The sequence below is a fragment of the Cottoperca gobio genome, chromosome 16 (genome assembly GCF_900634415.1).
Source record: "Cottoperca gobio chromosome 16, fCotGob3.1, whole genome shotgun sequence".
NCBI lineage: Eukaryota > Metazoa > Chordata > Actinopteri > Perciformes > Bovichtidae > Cottoperca > Cottoperca gobio.
Window position 1 is genome coordinate 17901808 of NC_041370.1, and position 15249 is coordinate 17917056.

General features: G+C 38.9%; 2 protein-coding genes across 2 annotated transcripts; both read right to left on the reverse strand.

Moving 5' to 3' along the window:
- Positions 1–132: 132 nt before the first annotated feature.
- On the reverse strand, positions 133–3637 carry hint3 (histidine triad nucleotide binding protein 3). The gene is made up of 5 exons (XM_029451789.1): positions 3253–3637; positions 2839–2956; positions 2479–2548; positions 1807–1933; positions 133–1143 (listed from the first exon to the last, which is right to left on the reverse strand). The coding sequence occupies exons 1-5, from the start codon at positions 3388–3390 to the stop codon at positions 1096–1098; spliced, it is 501 nt and encodes a 166-aa protein (XP_029307649.1). The 5' UTR covers positions 3391–3637; the 3' UTR covers positions 133–1095.
- Positions 3638–7018: 3381 nt separating this feature from the next.
- On the reverse strand, positions 7019–10186 carry ncoa7a (nuclear receptor coactivator 7a). The gene is made up of 6 exons (XM_029451949.1): positions 9954–10186; positions 9224–9376; positions 8938–9090; positions 8734–8829; positions 8460–8533; positions 7019–8232 (listed from the first exon to the last, which is right to left on the reverse strand). The coding sequence occupies exons 1-6, from the start codon at positions 10065–10067 to the stop codon at positions 8100–8102; spliced, it is 723 nt and encodes a 240-aa protein (XP_029307809.1). The 5' UTR covers positions 10068–10186; the 3' UTR covers positions 7019–8099.
- Positions 10187–15249: the final 5063 nt, after the last annotated feature.

A 15249-nucleotide genomic window follows, 5' to 3' on the forward strand; every position in this document is an offset into this window, starting at 1 on the left:
TGAGTGTCCTGTCTATTATTGTGTTACTGTGGGTGCTTTGTGAACTGTAAGCACTAACCGCTGTAGTTAAACTAATGACTGGGAGAGAGTAAACCGATATCTAGGACTCACTACATTAGAAACACTGAGATGCGGCAATGTATTATTTATTTATTATAAGTTAAATTAATTCTTAAAGTGCATACACCTTCGTACAGTACATACAGTATGGTTTTCTTTCTTTACACTTCTTAGTATACAGTAGTATCGTTATAGCGTAAATATCCACTTCATCCAACCAGTTAGTTCATGTCATATATCTCAACACAATCCTAAAACATTACATCAACTGTAAGAGGATCATGTATAAACAAATGTCTCGCTATATTTCAGTGCTTGTTGAGCTCATTCCGAATACTTTACAGTGTCAGAAGACAGTAATTGTTTCTACTGTAAAGGTGACATGTACAGTAAATAGTTAATGAGGATGTTACTTTGTACTTTGACCCACATCAGCTAGGCCATAAAATGTCCATCAGCAAAGAGATAACTCAACATAGCTGAGGAACTCGCACAGCTGTCCAACATGTTCTGTCAATATATGAATTATACTTACTTATACCTCAGTTACACATGCATACAATCAGATTTTCAAATCATTAAGCTTGTCAGGAAATAAAACAGCTTGTGAATTGTATGGGCTATCTATTATTGTACTCAGCTCACCTTTTCATTCAGTAAAAAAATAAAAATAATAATGCCTTCTTTAGTGATTAGGAGATGAAAGCAGGTGAATCACAAAGTTTGCTACTTGGTCCATTAAATAAAGGCATTTTTATTACTGCGAAGGTTTAATGAACTTCTTCTGTAAAAACTTTTTTTTTTAAACATTTGTGTCTCAGGTAGCAAGAAACAACGATTTGGCTTCATTCAACATATGAACGTCTGACAAATGATGTCTCTTGTTATAAATGTGTCACCAGTTCAAAATACTGTCATTACAAACAGACAGCAACGTAATGTTAGTGTGTATCATCCAATATGACATCTGCAAGAAGGTGGATGTTTCAGTCACATCAAAGTCAAGTACTGCAAGACTGGATCCAAGGCGGGTGATCAGTTGGTCTCTCCTTTAGCGTTGAGAAGCTCAATCAGCTGGTCGGCCTGCAGAACATTAACAAAGTGGACAGAACAGAAATTAGACTGACAGCACTTCTGCTCGACCTTAAAACTTCACCTGCATAAACTAAAGTATGGTGGCACCACGGGGCGGGTGTCACTAAGAAAATTACTGAACTAAACATGAGATTCATGTGTTAATGATACAGATCTAAAGCGCGCTGTCCTCCAGTCAGTTACGTCCATAATACCAGCTTTTGGACTCTAAATCCGTTATGCAAACAGGGGGTAGAGTCTGGATTTTATTTTAAATGACTAATGATTAAAACTGAACACACTCCACTGCTTTGGTTACTGGTTGAGTGGCCTGGAACTATAATTTCAGAATGAGAAAAATACTCTGAAATGCAGTCTAAACAATGGGGCTGGTCATTTATCAAATGCTAATTTATAGTAATGCACACATTGCAATTTTCTTAGCCAGTTCCAACGTCTGATTTTAGAAAAGTCTGACCTGCTGATTCCAATTTTGCCGATTCTAATTTTCTTTCTTTTTAAGAACTATAATTGACAGTTGACCTATTTTGCTTACATGTAGCCTGATGTTGCACAGACCTTGAGATTTATAAGCAATTTTATCTTTATCAATTTATATACAATACCATGTTTATTACTGGAGCACAGAAGAGATAATGAAGAGGGACTTACTGTGACAAACCAATAGGAGTTGAGTCTGTAGAAGAGGCGGGACATTAAGCCCATCTGACTGGCAGGCGCCAGGACATGAAGGTGTAGGTGTGTGACAGAACAGAATGGGGGCCAGTGGAAACCAAACCTGCAGACAAGGGAAAGGGCTTCAGTGCACATCAGATCCCTGGATTAAGATATGGCATGTTTTTCAAGGTTTACTCAGTTAAAGTGCCACTTTAAGATATGTTAGCAAAGCCAAATAATCAGTCAGTAACAATTACGCAGCAGTTTAGAAGAGTATCCATTTCCATTACAGTAAAACCTACTGTTCTCGGTAAATTCAGTTCATAGTTACCGCTGTTACACTGATAATGTGATAATGTGTACCAATAGAATAATACCTATCAGTACTGTAAGTGGCATCAATTGTTTACTTTTTCTTCTGCCGAGAGAGGCATATTGTTGATTATTGTGGTGGTTAATATTAAAGGGAAAATTCACCTCAAAATAATGCACGAGTCACTATTCGTTAGTAGTAAAACTGAACTGGGACATAACCAGTTCATCAAGTGACAGAAGCTGCTTCACTCAAGATGTTTGGGGATGTTCCCTTTGTAGTAGTTCCATTGTAGCAACTACTACTAGTGTGTTGAGCTGTGAACTACACATGTACCACTGAATGTAGCTCACCTGACATCACTGAGGTCTGTTATGTTATTTTTCTGAAGGATCTCCTTCCCTGTCTCGACCATCTGTTTCACTGGGTATGACAACAAAAGCACATGTTCCTTTTTAAACATAACATGATTTTCCTTCTTCTTCCTTTTTAAAACAGTATGGGAAATATATTGTATATAGTTGCAGGGTAATTAACAAACAATACAAGTTCCAGTTCATACGATTAGTTAGCCATGAATTCAGTCAGTGAAATAGTGGAATGGAAGTTGGAAACTAGTGCAGCAGTCTGTACATATTGTTTAAGTGCAACCATTTCCACAAGCATCAGTGACAGTAGTAGTAATAGTAGAAGTGGTGTAAGTTAAACCTTACCCAAAGGCACATGCTCTTTGCTGAGTGATTTACAGTTCCCTACATGTTTGGTTGGAACAATCAGGTAATGGTGGGGAGCTCCAGGTTTGATGTCTCTGAAACATGAGATCTCCTCATCCTGCAGCGGAGAAATCAGAAAACCAAGTCAGCAAATACCAAAATAATAAATCAGCGTCAGGAGTGGAAGTGTTGTAGGGTACAGACTACACATGCCTGCATGGTTTGGAAACAATATAACCCCAAGGAAATAAATGTAATTGACATAGTCTCAAAGAAAATCAAACATTAAGTCTAGCTACATCTTCACAAAGCCACTACTTGTTACAGCGCTGCTTCTAAACACAACAGTTTACAAAGGCAACAGGCTAAAGCTAGCTAGCTTGGCACTCAATATTATTTAATCGATATTCTCACACAGTGAAGAAGCTCTGTGCCCATTTCTTTGTTTACAATCTTGCAGAAAAGACATTTCTTCTCATATCCTTCAGCTGGCCCGTTGCTAGTTTTGTGAACATCAGCCTGAGCAGGTTGTGTAGCCTCGACATCTGCCATTGTTGTACTGCGAGCTGTGAGAGGTCAGACCTGCACAGTCGATCGCAGAGGCCGTCAGACCCACAGTGTCAATCAGAGGTTTCTGAAGAGCCGTTTTGGACATGGTTTTGAAGTTTCAATGCGGATGCATCGGTGCATAACGTTTTACAGTAAAGATTATAATTCCCCACACCGCTTGCACATATTTATGGTTTAGACATTGTCAGACGTCAGCGGCGGACTGTGATTTGCGTGTACTTCTATCGACAGTGCTGTGCAAGATTATTATCATGAATATGGCTGTTGGGAGATAACACTTTTTTAATATGTGTTACAGGGTGTTTATTTCTTTCAGTGCATCGGTCCTTGTTGAGGTCATGGCGACCTGTGATGCCTCCACCACGCCTGCAACACAGCATTAAAACTGTAAGTACCAGTCCTGACTACTACATCACAGGATGTCCCCACCATCTCCTGACTGTGGTGGCATGATGAAGGAGGACCTGCACCAGCTAACCTGCAGCACATTGGGCATAGATGTTACCACATGCACAGGCCCACTCTGTCATTGTATTGTAATACATTTGTTTACTTTTACTTTGTATAGTTTTAAATATTGTCCACCTTTTTGAGTTTCATGTCCTTTAATTTCAAACATTCAGTTAATCTATGATAACATCTGGTTTATATTTCAATAAATTGTATTTGTATTTTCCCTCCTTTTGTCTTTCAAATGTCCTTCCTGTCTGACTGTCCATTGCAAATTTGGAGGTTTTCTTCAGGCTAGGGCTGGGCCGTATGTCAAGGTATATCGATATAATTTTCAAATGAGATATAGGATGAGACAAAACAGTTTATTACATTGTAAATGAATAAATGCTGCTGATTAATAAAGTAACATTAATTATACAATATCACTTTAGATGAGTAATCCAGAATATTGTTGTTACATGATTATATTGATTCGTCAGGTAAGAACTGACGCTTCACTGCTCTGCCCCAGAGTTTGCCGCTTGGGGGAAACCGACAGATTGTCGATCTCTATTGTAAGTGTAAGGGAAGAAAACTGCCACCAGGGAGCGACGTGGTTCAACATATTATGTTTGGTACCGCATTTGACCTGTCTTTCTATCTTTTCTACCTCCCTTTTCTGGCATAATGGTTCCTGGATTCAGTTTATCAAGTGCCATCATTCTTTTGTACATTGGACAAGTGCTTAGAATTTGTCTTCGCCTTATTTTCATTCATAATTTGTAGTGATGGCGAGATGAAGTTTCTTTAAGCATTGAAGATTTCCAGCAAATTGGTTCGCAAAGTGCTTATTTCTCGAGGCTTCATGTGCACACAAAACCACTTGTTGGTGAAAGGGTGCAAAACAGGCAGATACCATCTCTTAACCATGTAGTCTTTGATGTATTGTATTTTGCGCCAGTAACGGCTTGAGAATAATTATAAACAATGAGGGAAAACAATTATTCATGTAATCCATTTATATCAATATAGTTTCTATGTTCTAGTAAATATTTTAGGATTGTATAACATAAATATAATACAACAAATTGTATCATGAGTAATGTATCCAATACGTGTAAATAAATTATTTGGGAAATAATCGTATCATAATTAGGGCTGTCAAGCGATTAAAAAAATTAATCTAATTAATTACAAGCTTTGTGATTAATTCATCGCGATTAATCGCATATAACAATATTTGCTGTCAGAGCTCCGTGCTCCGTGCTGTCAGAGCTCCGTGCTCCGTGCTGTCAGAGCTCAGTGCAATGTGCTGTCAGAGCTCCGTGCTCCGTGCTTTCTGAGCTCTGTGCAACTGGGGGGGCTGTCAGAGCTCCGTGCTGTCGGACCAAAAGTCAGGGGCATCTAGGAGCGCGATTAATCTGCGTTAATATTTTTAATGCGTTTTTTCTGTGATTAATTAATCGAAATGAACACGTTAATTCGACAGCCCTAATCATAATATAATGAATCTGACATTATTATCATGATTAATGGCAGCAGGTGTAATATTAGTGTTGTAAAACTGGAAAGTGGTTTAACGGGATCTGAACCACTATCTGAATCAGTCACGTGGTATCGACGGGCAGCGAGGTTTCGGACGACATCAATGACGTCATTGGTCTAAAAACAAGCCCCTCTACGTGCTTCACAGAAACGCCCCTGATCACACGCTCCGATGCCTCGGCACAGCACGTAACATCACTAGTAATTTGCTCACATTGTAATGAGTGTTGCTGACTGTGGGTAGGACTGTTGCCTTACAGCATGACCCACATTTAAACCTAACCTAACTCCAACAGAGACTTTTGGACTTAGGGAGCGACTTTCTTATCTGGTCGAGTTAAAAAGGGAAATTAAGGGCTCATTAGGCAGTGATGTACGTGAACAACAGCGGCCTACAGCCAACAGCATTATGCATGGATAATAGAACATTTTTTTTTTGATAATGCAAAAAAGACTTTTGGCTTTTCTGTTCAGTTGAGTGGTTCTCCCTGTGTCTGTGGAGAGGCAAGTCAGTATAGTCCCTGGGTACAGAGTGAAAGGCCCCCTTCCTGCCTACCAGGGCACCACTGGGTTATATGCTGTTTTGCATCTTTTCTGTTACTGTACTTTGTTCTGCTGTCAAACATACATTTAAAATGTTTGACTAATTCTATTGTGGTAGCTTCATATGAACGTACAAATGAACACAAATATAAAACATGTATATCTGATCAGATTTGGTATCAGCAGATGAAGATCCAAAAAGTCCTGTCTACTTTTGACAGAGCACCGTGACTTTCTTACACAATTGTCATTTCAAACAGAGGCTCTCACTTGAACACAAGCAAATAAAAAACATCTTCACCAATTTGACAACACACCTGAGTTTCCCCTGGAAACACTTCCTGTTGTCCTCTGTGCTATTTACAGTGAATATCTGTATTTGGTTGTGTTTTCTATATTTGCAGGTTTTTTTCTAAATGCTGCACGTGTTGTCGAATCGATAAAGATGTTTTCTTAATTTGCTTGTGTTGTCTATTTGCATGTGTTTTCTTAATGTGCAGTGTGTTGAGCTCATTTGTGAACCTATCCATACCTGTGTAACTGACTCTCTCACTCAGTGCATGCTGTTATACATGAATGAGCAGTGGCGTAGGGCTAATCCAGAGTACCACCTGATCTCTTCTTCTGATTTGTTATGTCTCAATATCTTCATTCAGATTGTTCAGAGCTGAAGACTGAGTGCAGGTCATTGAAGGGGATCATTTCCATGTACGGTGCCCTGTAAGCTTGTGGCATTGCAAACTACACTGCCTTTGATTGATGGGAAGGCCCTTTTTAGCTACATGAAGTTCCTAAAGAATACAGCCACCTATTGTCAACTTCACATTGTTAAAAATGTTTTACTTCTACTTCCTCTTTCCTTCTTTTTGTGTGAATATTCAATAGGAAAATGTATGTTGTGGTTGTTCTCTTTATCCTAATATATGCATGAATATATATGCGATATTACACCACAAATACAGTAGCATCATACAAACATGACAATTTGATTACAGTCTAATCATGTGTTGTTGTTTGTAGCATGAAAAAACAGCTTCCTCAGGGGAAAAGGTGATGTTGACTTAAGGGTTTATTTATAATAAAATATGAATGCTATGAAAATAAAGTTTTAATGTGGTTCAACAAAACAACACGGTTAGTGCCAGCACCGCCTGATTTACACACAAACATTTAAAAACAAAAAAAAACATGAACAACAAGAAATGTTTTTTGCTTGCCTGTTTAGATTTTCTTAAAAATACATTCATAGTAAAAGTATGTACAGTATAAGACTTGAAATGGTTCCTCATATATTATATCATGTATTTATGCAAATAGGCAGACAGGTGTCTAATTTTATGAAAACAGAAGTGATAGTTAACAGTTACAAACCGCACACTTTACAGGTAACACTTTTATTTTTTAACAAGAGCTTCATCGGAAGCAATAGTTTTCAAAAAGAGAACCTTAAACCCAGACCTCATGTTAGAAACAAGTACAATTATAGTCCAGATAGGACTTGTAGGTCCTGTCATGTTACAGACACCACAAAGTGATTCATTTGCCTTTTAGTTTTCTATGGGCCTTTATGTGCTCAGTTTGTTTCTTAAACCGTGGGGCGACAAAAGCAAATAGAACATATGAACACTTACTCTTAGACTTACAATAACTTACACGCATAGATACAAACTTTAAATACACATTTTAAAAGATCTCAAGCCTTTTTCCTTAAGCCTGAATGTGCTTACAGTAATTACAAATGTTTTATTCATCAGTGTTACTGTGAACGTTGTATTACAATGCTCCCCACAGCAAAAGGAGGGCATGGAGGGCTAAAAGCGTCAGCTGGCAGTTGCTAACTGGTCTAAGCAATAGCCAGAATAGCTGGTAGCTTAAAGTAGCAGGCCCCTGAATCCCAGGATTTCTTCTGGCCACTTGTCTTTTCCATGCCCAGATCAAACCAGCATAAACAGAAAGTCTAGCCCGAGAATCTCTAGAACAGGCTTCTTCTACTGTATGCGGACTAGTCTGAGCCAGGTGAACCGATGAAAGCAGCTGCTCTAGCAGGTTTTGTACAGTAATGGCTCAAACCACACGTGCTCCTTGAAGTCTTGACGTTTTCTAACTCCAGGAAAGAAAGTGGGTTCTACTTTTGTTTTTAGCTCGTCTTTTCAGATGCTCTCCCCTCATTTCTACACAGTCCAGACTTCGAGGTCTTGTACAATGAAGTCTTCATGTGTGGAAAGACACGGGTTGTGGAAGGTGGGACAGGAGAAGCTTGAGCCATGGTACAGATCAACATCCAGCCACAGGCCAAATCCACCCCTATGAGCAAGAAACAATAGCACTTTAATGTCAAATCTTTTGAAAATAATTAATAATTGATGCTCTCAGATACTAGGTGCTTTAATCGCAGATGTCTAACAGGTCAGCCACGGTTACTATTTTATGGTCTTGCTTTTTATGACTTTATGACACTGACAATTAACTGCTTCCTTTACCATTGGTGAGCATATCTATATTGTATAGGGGGAATCATTAACTTAACTTACCCTCCTCCACCAATCTGCATAGATTCCAAGTCGCCACAAACAAAGTAGGAGTTTTCGCCGCTCCACTTGTATGCCTGGGAAAATGAAAGACATGACACTTATACTCAAACCCAGTGTACACGTTTCAAATTACATTATATTCTTACAACTGAAAAATGTTTGTTGTTTCTGAAAGTTAATACTTTCCTGAGATTGTGTTTAGTTCCCATTATAGAGAATGGTTGCAAACTTTACTGGTAAAAAAAACCACACCAATTCTCAGGCTTGCTCGTACCTGGAAGTCAGGGTTAAAGCTGAAAAGGAAGGTTTCTCCTGTGCCGTAGCAGTTTTTACTGACTTTGAATGGATCGGAAGAAAAAGCCCCAAACACCTGAAAAAACCAAGACATCGAGTCAATAAGTATTCACAGATAATAATAATCAGTTTGACTACGTTTATTTAACAAACAGCCTTGTAGAGTTTAGATAAAGGTGCAAACCTTTTTGTGCATGTCCTTGATAACCAGCAGCACAGGGCTGTCCAGGCCAGCCATATTCCTGTACATAGTTTTTAGGCTGCTCCCGTGGACGGCCGTGCTGTAGACCAGCTGCCATGGATAGCCCTGTGTCCTTGCCGGCATGTGAGCAGCAAGCTGTTGGAAAACGGAGATGTTAATCCAAAGGTGTCATACTGAAAGGCATACAATTATCACAAAAAGGTGATGGCTGTTATTATTGCTAAATCGTCCACTTAGATTATTTGAAAAGTTGCCTGGTATAACGTACACTCCCCAGGTGGTGGTCTTCTAGCAGCTGGCTGTAATCTCTTAGGACAGGAAGAGCATATTCAACTTCCTCCTGGTACTCCGGCTCTTCCACCCCCGAGTTCTCCGAGTTACACAGACTCAGGCGCCACTTGGTGTCTTTCACTGTTATAATCTGGAGGACAGGAAATTAAATTAAATGAAAACTTTCTCCACATTAAGTACAGAAACTTGTGGTTGAGTGACTCATATCCAGACAGCCCACACATAAAATCTGAAGGGTAAACATGTTATTGCACCGGTAGATGCAATTTAACACAACTTCATCACAAGTGAATTCACAACTGGATTGCTGGATGAAAAGCTGGCTAAGCAGGATGGATGGATATACCGGCATTGACGATAACTGTGATATTGAAAAAAAAAGATATTGATATCATCTTAATAATACTCTTATAATAATATTGTGCATACCAATTCTGTACAGTACAGTTATGGTTGCAGTCTCTCTTTCCACCTATCGACACTCATGTAATTCATTTGACAAAAAAGAGACAAAAAATAATAAAGAAAGTTAAAGTTGAAAGTTTGCTGCGATAATATTGTTATTGGGATCTATTTTGGACACGATAATAGTGTAGCCAAAATCTGATATTATGACAGAGCTAATGATGACAAAAACATGTTTTACCCCCAAGGTAAAGTACATTATACCCCATAAATGCAGTACATCTCTTAACAAGATTACATACCTCAACATGCGGCTCCATACAGTCACTGGCAAAATAAAGCACCTTGATATTTTCTGGCAGCAGCTTCATAGTTCCTGATTTCTCTTTCAAAATCTGCACTCCGCAGTACCACATGTCTGTTCGCCACACAGGCCAGTGTATATCACTTTGTTTCCTCTAAACCACTTTCACCTTCTATTTAAACTTAAGTGGAGGGGCTTCTCATTGGATGGCTCTGATATGGAACAGTTTCTTTTCTCTCTAACAGAAAAGTGAAGCATGGCTCTGGGATAATGGGGGGAGCTAGAGACAGGATGTCCATATATAGAGACAGTAAGGTTTCCCACAATCTCTGGGATAACTGCCAAGCACTCTGGTGCCTCAGTTACTGTAAATCGGGGATACTTGCTAATGTGTTTACAGAAGAAACATTTGTTTAGCATTTGTACCCTGCAGTTAAAGAGCTACAGGAGGCTTTTGTTACATCTTTACTTCATGTGTGCATTTGTGCAGAACTTACCTCCCAGTCTTTAGCGGTGGAGTTGACAGGGTTACTGCGGAGCTTGTTGATCACAGCCACCTTCTTCTTCTTCTCCACTACCAGATAGCCACTCTGATGTTTCTCTCTTATGAGGTAGGGGGGCCTCCGGTGCTTCTTGTTGCCCTTAGTGTAGATTTCTGGTGACCACTGCACAACGAAGTTGTAAAGGTGGTCGACCCTGTAGAAGCAAAAGGAGAAAGTGAATTGTTTTTACTAATAGATAAGTGTGTATTCATATGACCTGATATAGCTAAGATGAATAGTTGTTAACATGAAAAGCAAAGGCCAAACACCTCTATGAGGTTACAAGGACATAATAACTTAAGCAGGATCACTGTGTGTTACATCATCTTAACTGCAGTACAGTAAATACATCTTTAACATATACTGAGAATGTATAGTGTTTCTGCTTTAACTTTAGAGCATTTGTGACAGTTGGCCCAACCTCTATATTTCCCATGAGAAAGAAAACAAATCGAAAGTTAAACAAATGCCAATTGTAAAACTCTATTATCTTTTAAGTCATGCCTGGACATGACTTGCAGGCAAGTGAAGCATGCTTTGAATGTTTTAAGCATTAATCATGATGGGCTGAGGATATCCGAGGACGTGAGGGGAAATTAGGAAGCCCTTTTATGGACGTATTTATGTCGGATTCTTACAACTTCTACATTTTTCCCTAAAAGAGACACTTTTGGGAAATTCCCAGCTGAAATCCTGGAAGTCCAGTTACCAGCAGTTACAGTATACAGCAGTTTATAGTATAAACCTACTTTGACTGTTTAATCATAATCAAGCCTCTCTCTCTCTCTCTCTCTCTCTCTCTCTCTCTCTCTCTCTCTCTCTCTCTCTCTCTCTCTCTCTCTCTCTCTCTCTCTCTCTCTCTCTCTCTTCTCTCTCTCTCTCTCTCTCTCTCTCTCTCTTTATCTCCCCCCCCCCCCCACACACAACTCCAACTCATCAGAATCAATCTGTTTCTCTTGCTTCCTTTGCACAAATGTAGCAATAAAAACAATCCAAACACACTAATCACTGTGACTGTGAAAAAGGTGTATATCACTTGCATCAATCGACCTCAAATAAATGTAGATTGTATTCAATATCTTCTTGTGATTAAATGGCTTTTGCAATCCTAAACTCACGTTGTCTAGATTAAATTTGTTGGAACAAGCATCCAAAGTACTGTCTGATTGAACTCCAGATAACACCACCATGTTCAGGAGCCAGCATAACAATGTTCAGCGCTCGCTTGATGATTCGTTTCACTTACTCTCCGATGCTGTGGGCAACTCCCATGGCTGAATGAAGATGATGGTAAACTGCAAAGAGAAGGAGAGACGCTTTAGATGCTCAGTGCTTAAGCAGCATGTCCACTCTGAGGCTCTGTTATCGGCTGCATTTTATACTGGTGGGTCAATTGCTGAGATAAGCCCTTTTGTCCACAAACCCTCCCTTTCTGCATTGACAGCTTTAGTTGGCCAGCACTTATTCAAATGGGGATTTCACAATGGTGCCTGAAAGCCAAAGTTGGTGAGACATTAACCTGACCTCACATTTGGCTAGAGTTCAGACAGTTACTGTGTCACGGTAGTGGCTCAGTGACGGAGTGAGGAGGCTTGACAGAAAGTTAAAAGCTGTATGTCCGTCTGTCTGTCTGTTTGATTGTCTTTCCTTGTGTCTTCCTGTCTGTGTTTCTGTCTCTCAGTCTTCCTGGATGTCTGGCCTCTCCTCCCATCTCATCAGAGGTCAAAAGTATTTGCATTCAAGTCAATTCTGAGGAACTGTACTTGTACTTTACTTGAGTATCTACATTTCAGGAGAAATGCTGCCCTTGTATCTCTGCTACATTCACCTTGAATGACTACATTACTTGTACTGATACTTTAAATACATGCTGTTAATAGTAGTGCAGGTAATAGTTAGCATGTTAAATTGTGAGCTTCAGATGTGCTGGTCGGAGCTCACCTTTAGACAGAGCGAGGCTGGATGTCTTCTGCTGTTTACAGGCTTTGAGCTAAACTTGTTGGCCTTCATATTTATAGTACAGAGGAGAGGGTATTGATAAAGTATTGATTTCATTCTTTGTTTATCCCTTTTAGCTTTTTTATGTTCTTCACGCATTTAGAAAAAAAAAACTTTTACTTATTAATTATTAATACAGTTATTAATAAAACACATTATTTTGCATAGTAATTAGTTATTTTGCACTTTACTTAAAATATCTGAATACTTATTCCATCACATTCATCTCTCTCTCACTTTCACTTGTATTTCTTTCTCTTGCACTCTGTGTTTTTGTCACTCAGCTTGTCTCTCAGGTTTTCTATGAACAATAGAAAAAAGGAAATGAGTAACCGTTTGTTTGGCCAATCCACATATTCAGTTTGCAGAGAAGGAAACGTGCATGAAGGAATGGTTGTGGTCTTTATTAAAGGCATGCTCAGAGCATGCTGTCATTAGACTTGGAAGTTTCAGGATTACGCAACATCAGAAATGTATTGCTGATTATTGGTTTGACGGGGGTGTATTGGTTTAATTCAGTGGCAGAGATATGCTGTTCATGTTCATGGTGTGTGTTTGTGTGTGTGTGTGTCTGAGTTTTGTTGGTTTTTTTCCACGTATTGAGTTTGACTGCACACAATGACATGGATGGCAATATAAACTCAGATGAAATCTATCTCCCTGCAGCTATCATTGGAGACCATTATCTTAACATTCTGCACTTTAACAGACTCAAACCTTCAAATCAAGATTTAATCAAAGCAGCCCATCTTGATTGCAGTGTTAATTTCACAAATGGTCAATGTTCAATACAAGCCGTTCATACTTGATCTGTTTCTAGTGTTGGCTGTTATCTCTCCACACTGATGCTCAAACAGAATCACAGAGTTGTGTGTGGTCATTAGGATAAACTCAATGGGCCAGATCATTTGAACATGCTGAGCTGTTGAAGCAGCAATCCTATTTTTGTTCAAACTGCTTTGTGGTCGTTATTTTCAAATATCTTCATCTTTAATTTGATCTTTCTACTTCTTTCCCTTAATTACAAATTCAATATATATATATATACACACAGTACAACATATTCTTCAAAGGACTGTATTTGGCTAAATTGCAAAAGGATTGTGGTTGCCGTGCTCAAACACAGATTTGTTCATGTTCAGGTATCAGCTCAGGAGATTACAGTAGGGACACTGTTGGGTCAACAATCAGTCATGATGCTCTTACACAACACGAGTAGGATGGAGGAGATCAATTTGAGACAGTGTCCGGTCTGACAGACAGACACGTGTCAGTCCTGCAGATTTTTATAGCATCAAATAACTAATTAAAACTAAACTTTTATCTTTTAAAAATTAACACTTGAACTTACATCAGCTTAATAAGAACTACCTAAAATGACACAAACCATCTTTAGGAAAAATATATTTGATGTGGACTTTTTTTTTTCTTTGGCCCGCTTTGGCTCTTCCACTAACATGTAGGGGGCAGGATATATGACATTGAGTCTTGAGTCTGTCCTAAACCATGTGTTAGTAAGATGACTGTGGGATTTGCATGTTTAAAAATGAAATGTTACCAGCAGTGAAGGATACCATAATTTTTTTTTGCTTTGAGAGAAACATTTGTTGCTCAGTATTTTAAACTTCCATGTTAGTCTTCCATTTTTTGCAAAATCAGCCCACTGCTTTCCATGACAGCAGAAGTCTCTGCTCTGGTTCCTAAAATGTTCAAAACCACATTACCTGCAAGTTCTGCAGTATTTCCTGTCATCAAAGCAAGCAAGCAAGCAAATGTTTTGCCGCCTAAACCTCCAAGTGAACTTAAAGAAGATGATTTATTTATATATTGATACGTGTGATTGTTGTATTCTTTTTTAACCCTTTTAAATTTTTTTGAGTTTAAATAGCTGTGCAGGCATCTTTTCTCATTTGGTATAAGATTTGTTGTTGAAAAAATACAAACAATAAACATTGCATATTAGATTCAGACTAAACTGTTTGTGTGAGTACAAGACACATATGTTTGAATATTTTCTCTTGTTGAGGCACGACAGTGAGACAAAGTGATAGGAGATAAAGTAATGGTCATATTGACAAATGTGGCAAATTCCTTCTTCTCTAACTGCAAACAACTCTTTTAAAGAAGAGGTTTCTGTATAAAGGTACACAAACCATCAGATATTGTTTGTGTCTTTTCCCAGAGGCTGAGGGTCTCTGAAAAAATATGTGAGTATACAGTACATGCACACACCCTCAGACACACCACGCCTTCGGCACTTTCTTGGCAGTAAGTGGTGGCAGTTGTTGCAGAGCCATTGTTGCTTCACCTCTCCTCCAATTACTGTAAATCCTCTCTGCCCCCGCATGCTTCAAACCACAGGAAAAACCTCTATGAGCCAGCATTCTCATTTCTCTAGGGTTCAGTACACATACACAAACACAGTAATAAGGCATGTGGGCACACACAAACAAGCATCACTCTGCAGGCTCAGATATTAGGTCTTATTTACACCTGCAAGCTTTTGGAGCCTGGAATGTAAATGCATTTGATGATTTGTCAGATGCAAGCTGGGCCACTATGTAGCCTAGAGTTGCAAGCAATTGCACTCTCTGCAAAAGTTGTGCATGTGTAAGCTGAAAGAGTATGTTGACTTTTCAGAAATCTATAGCCAGGGTGATTATCACTGGTAGATAAATCCAAAGATTGATGCCATTATTTAGTTTGAAAGCAATTTAAGATGTCTTATGGGTCCATATATGCTTTTGAAAGAAT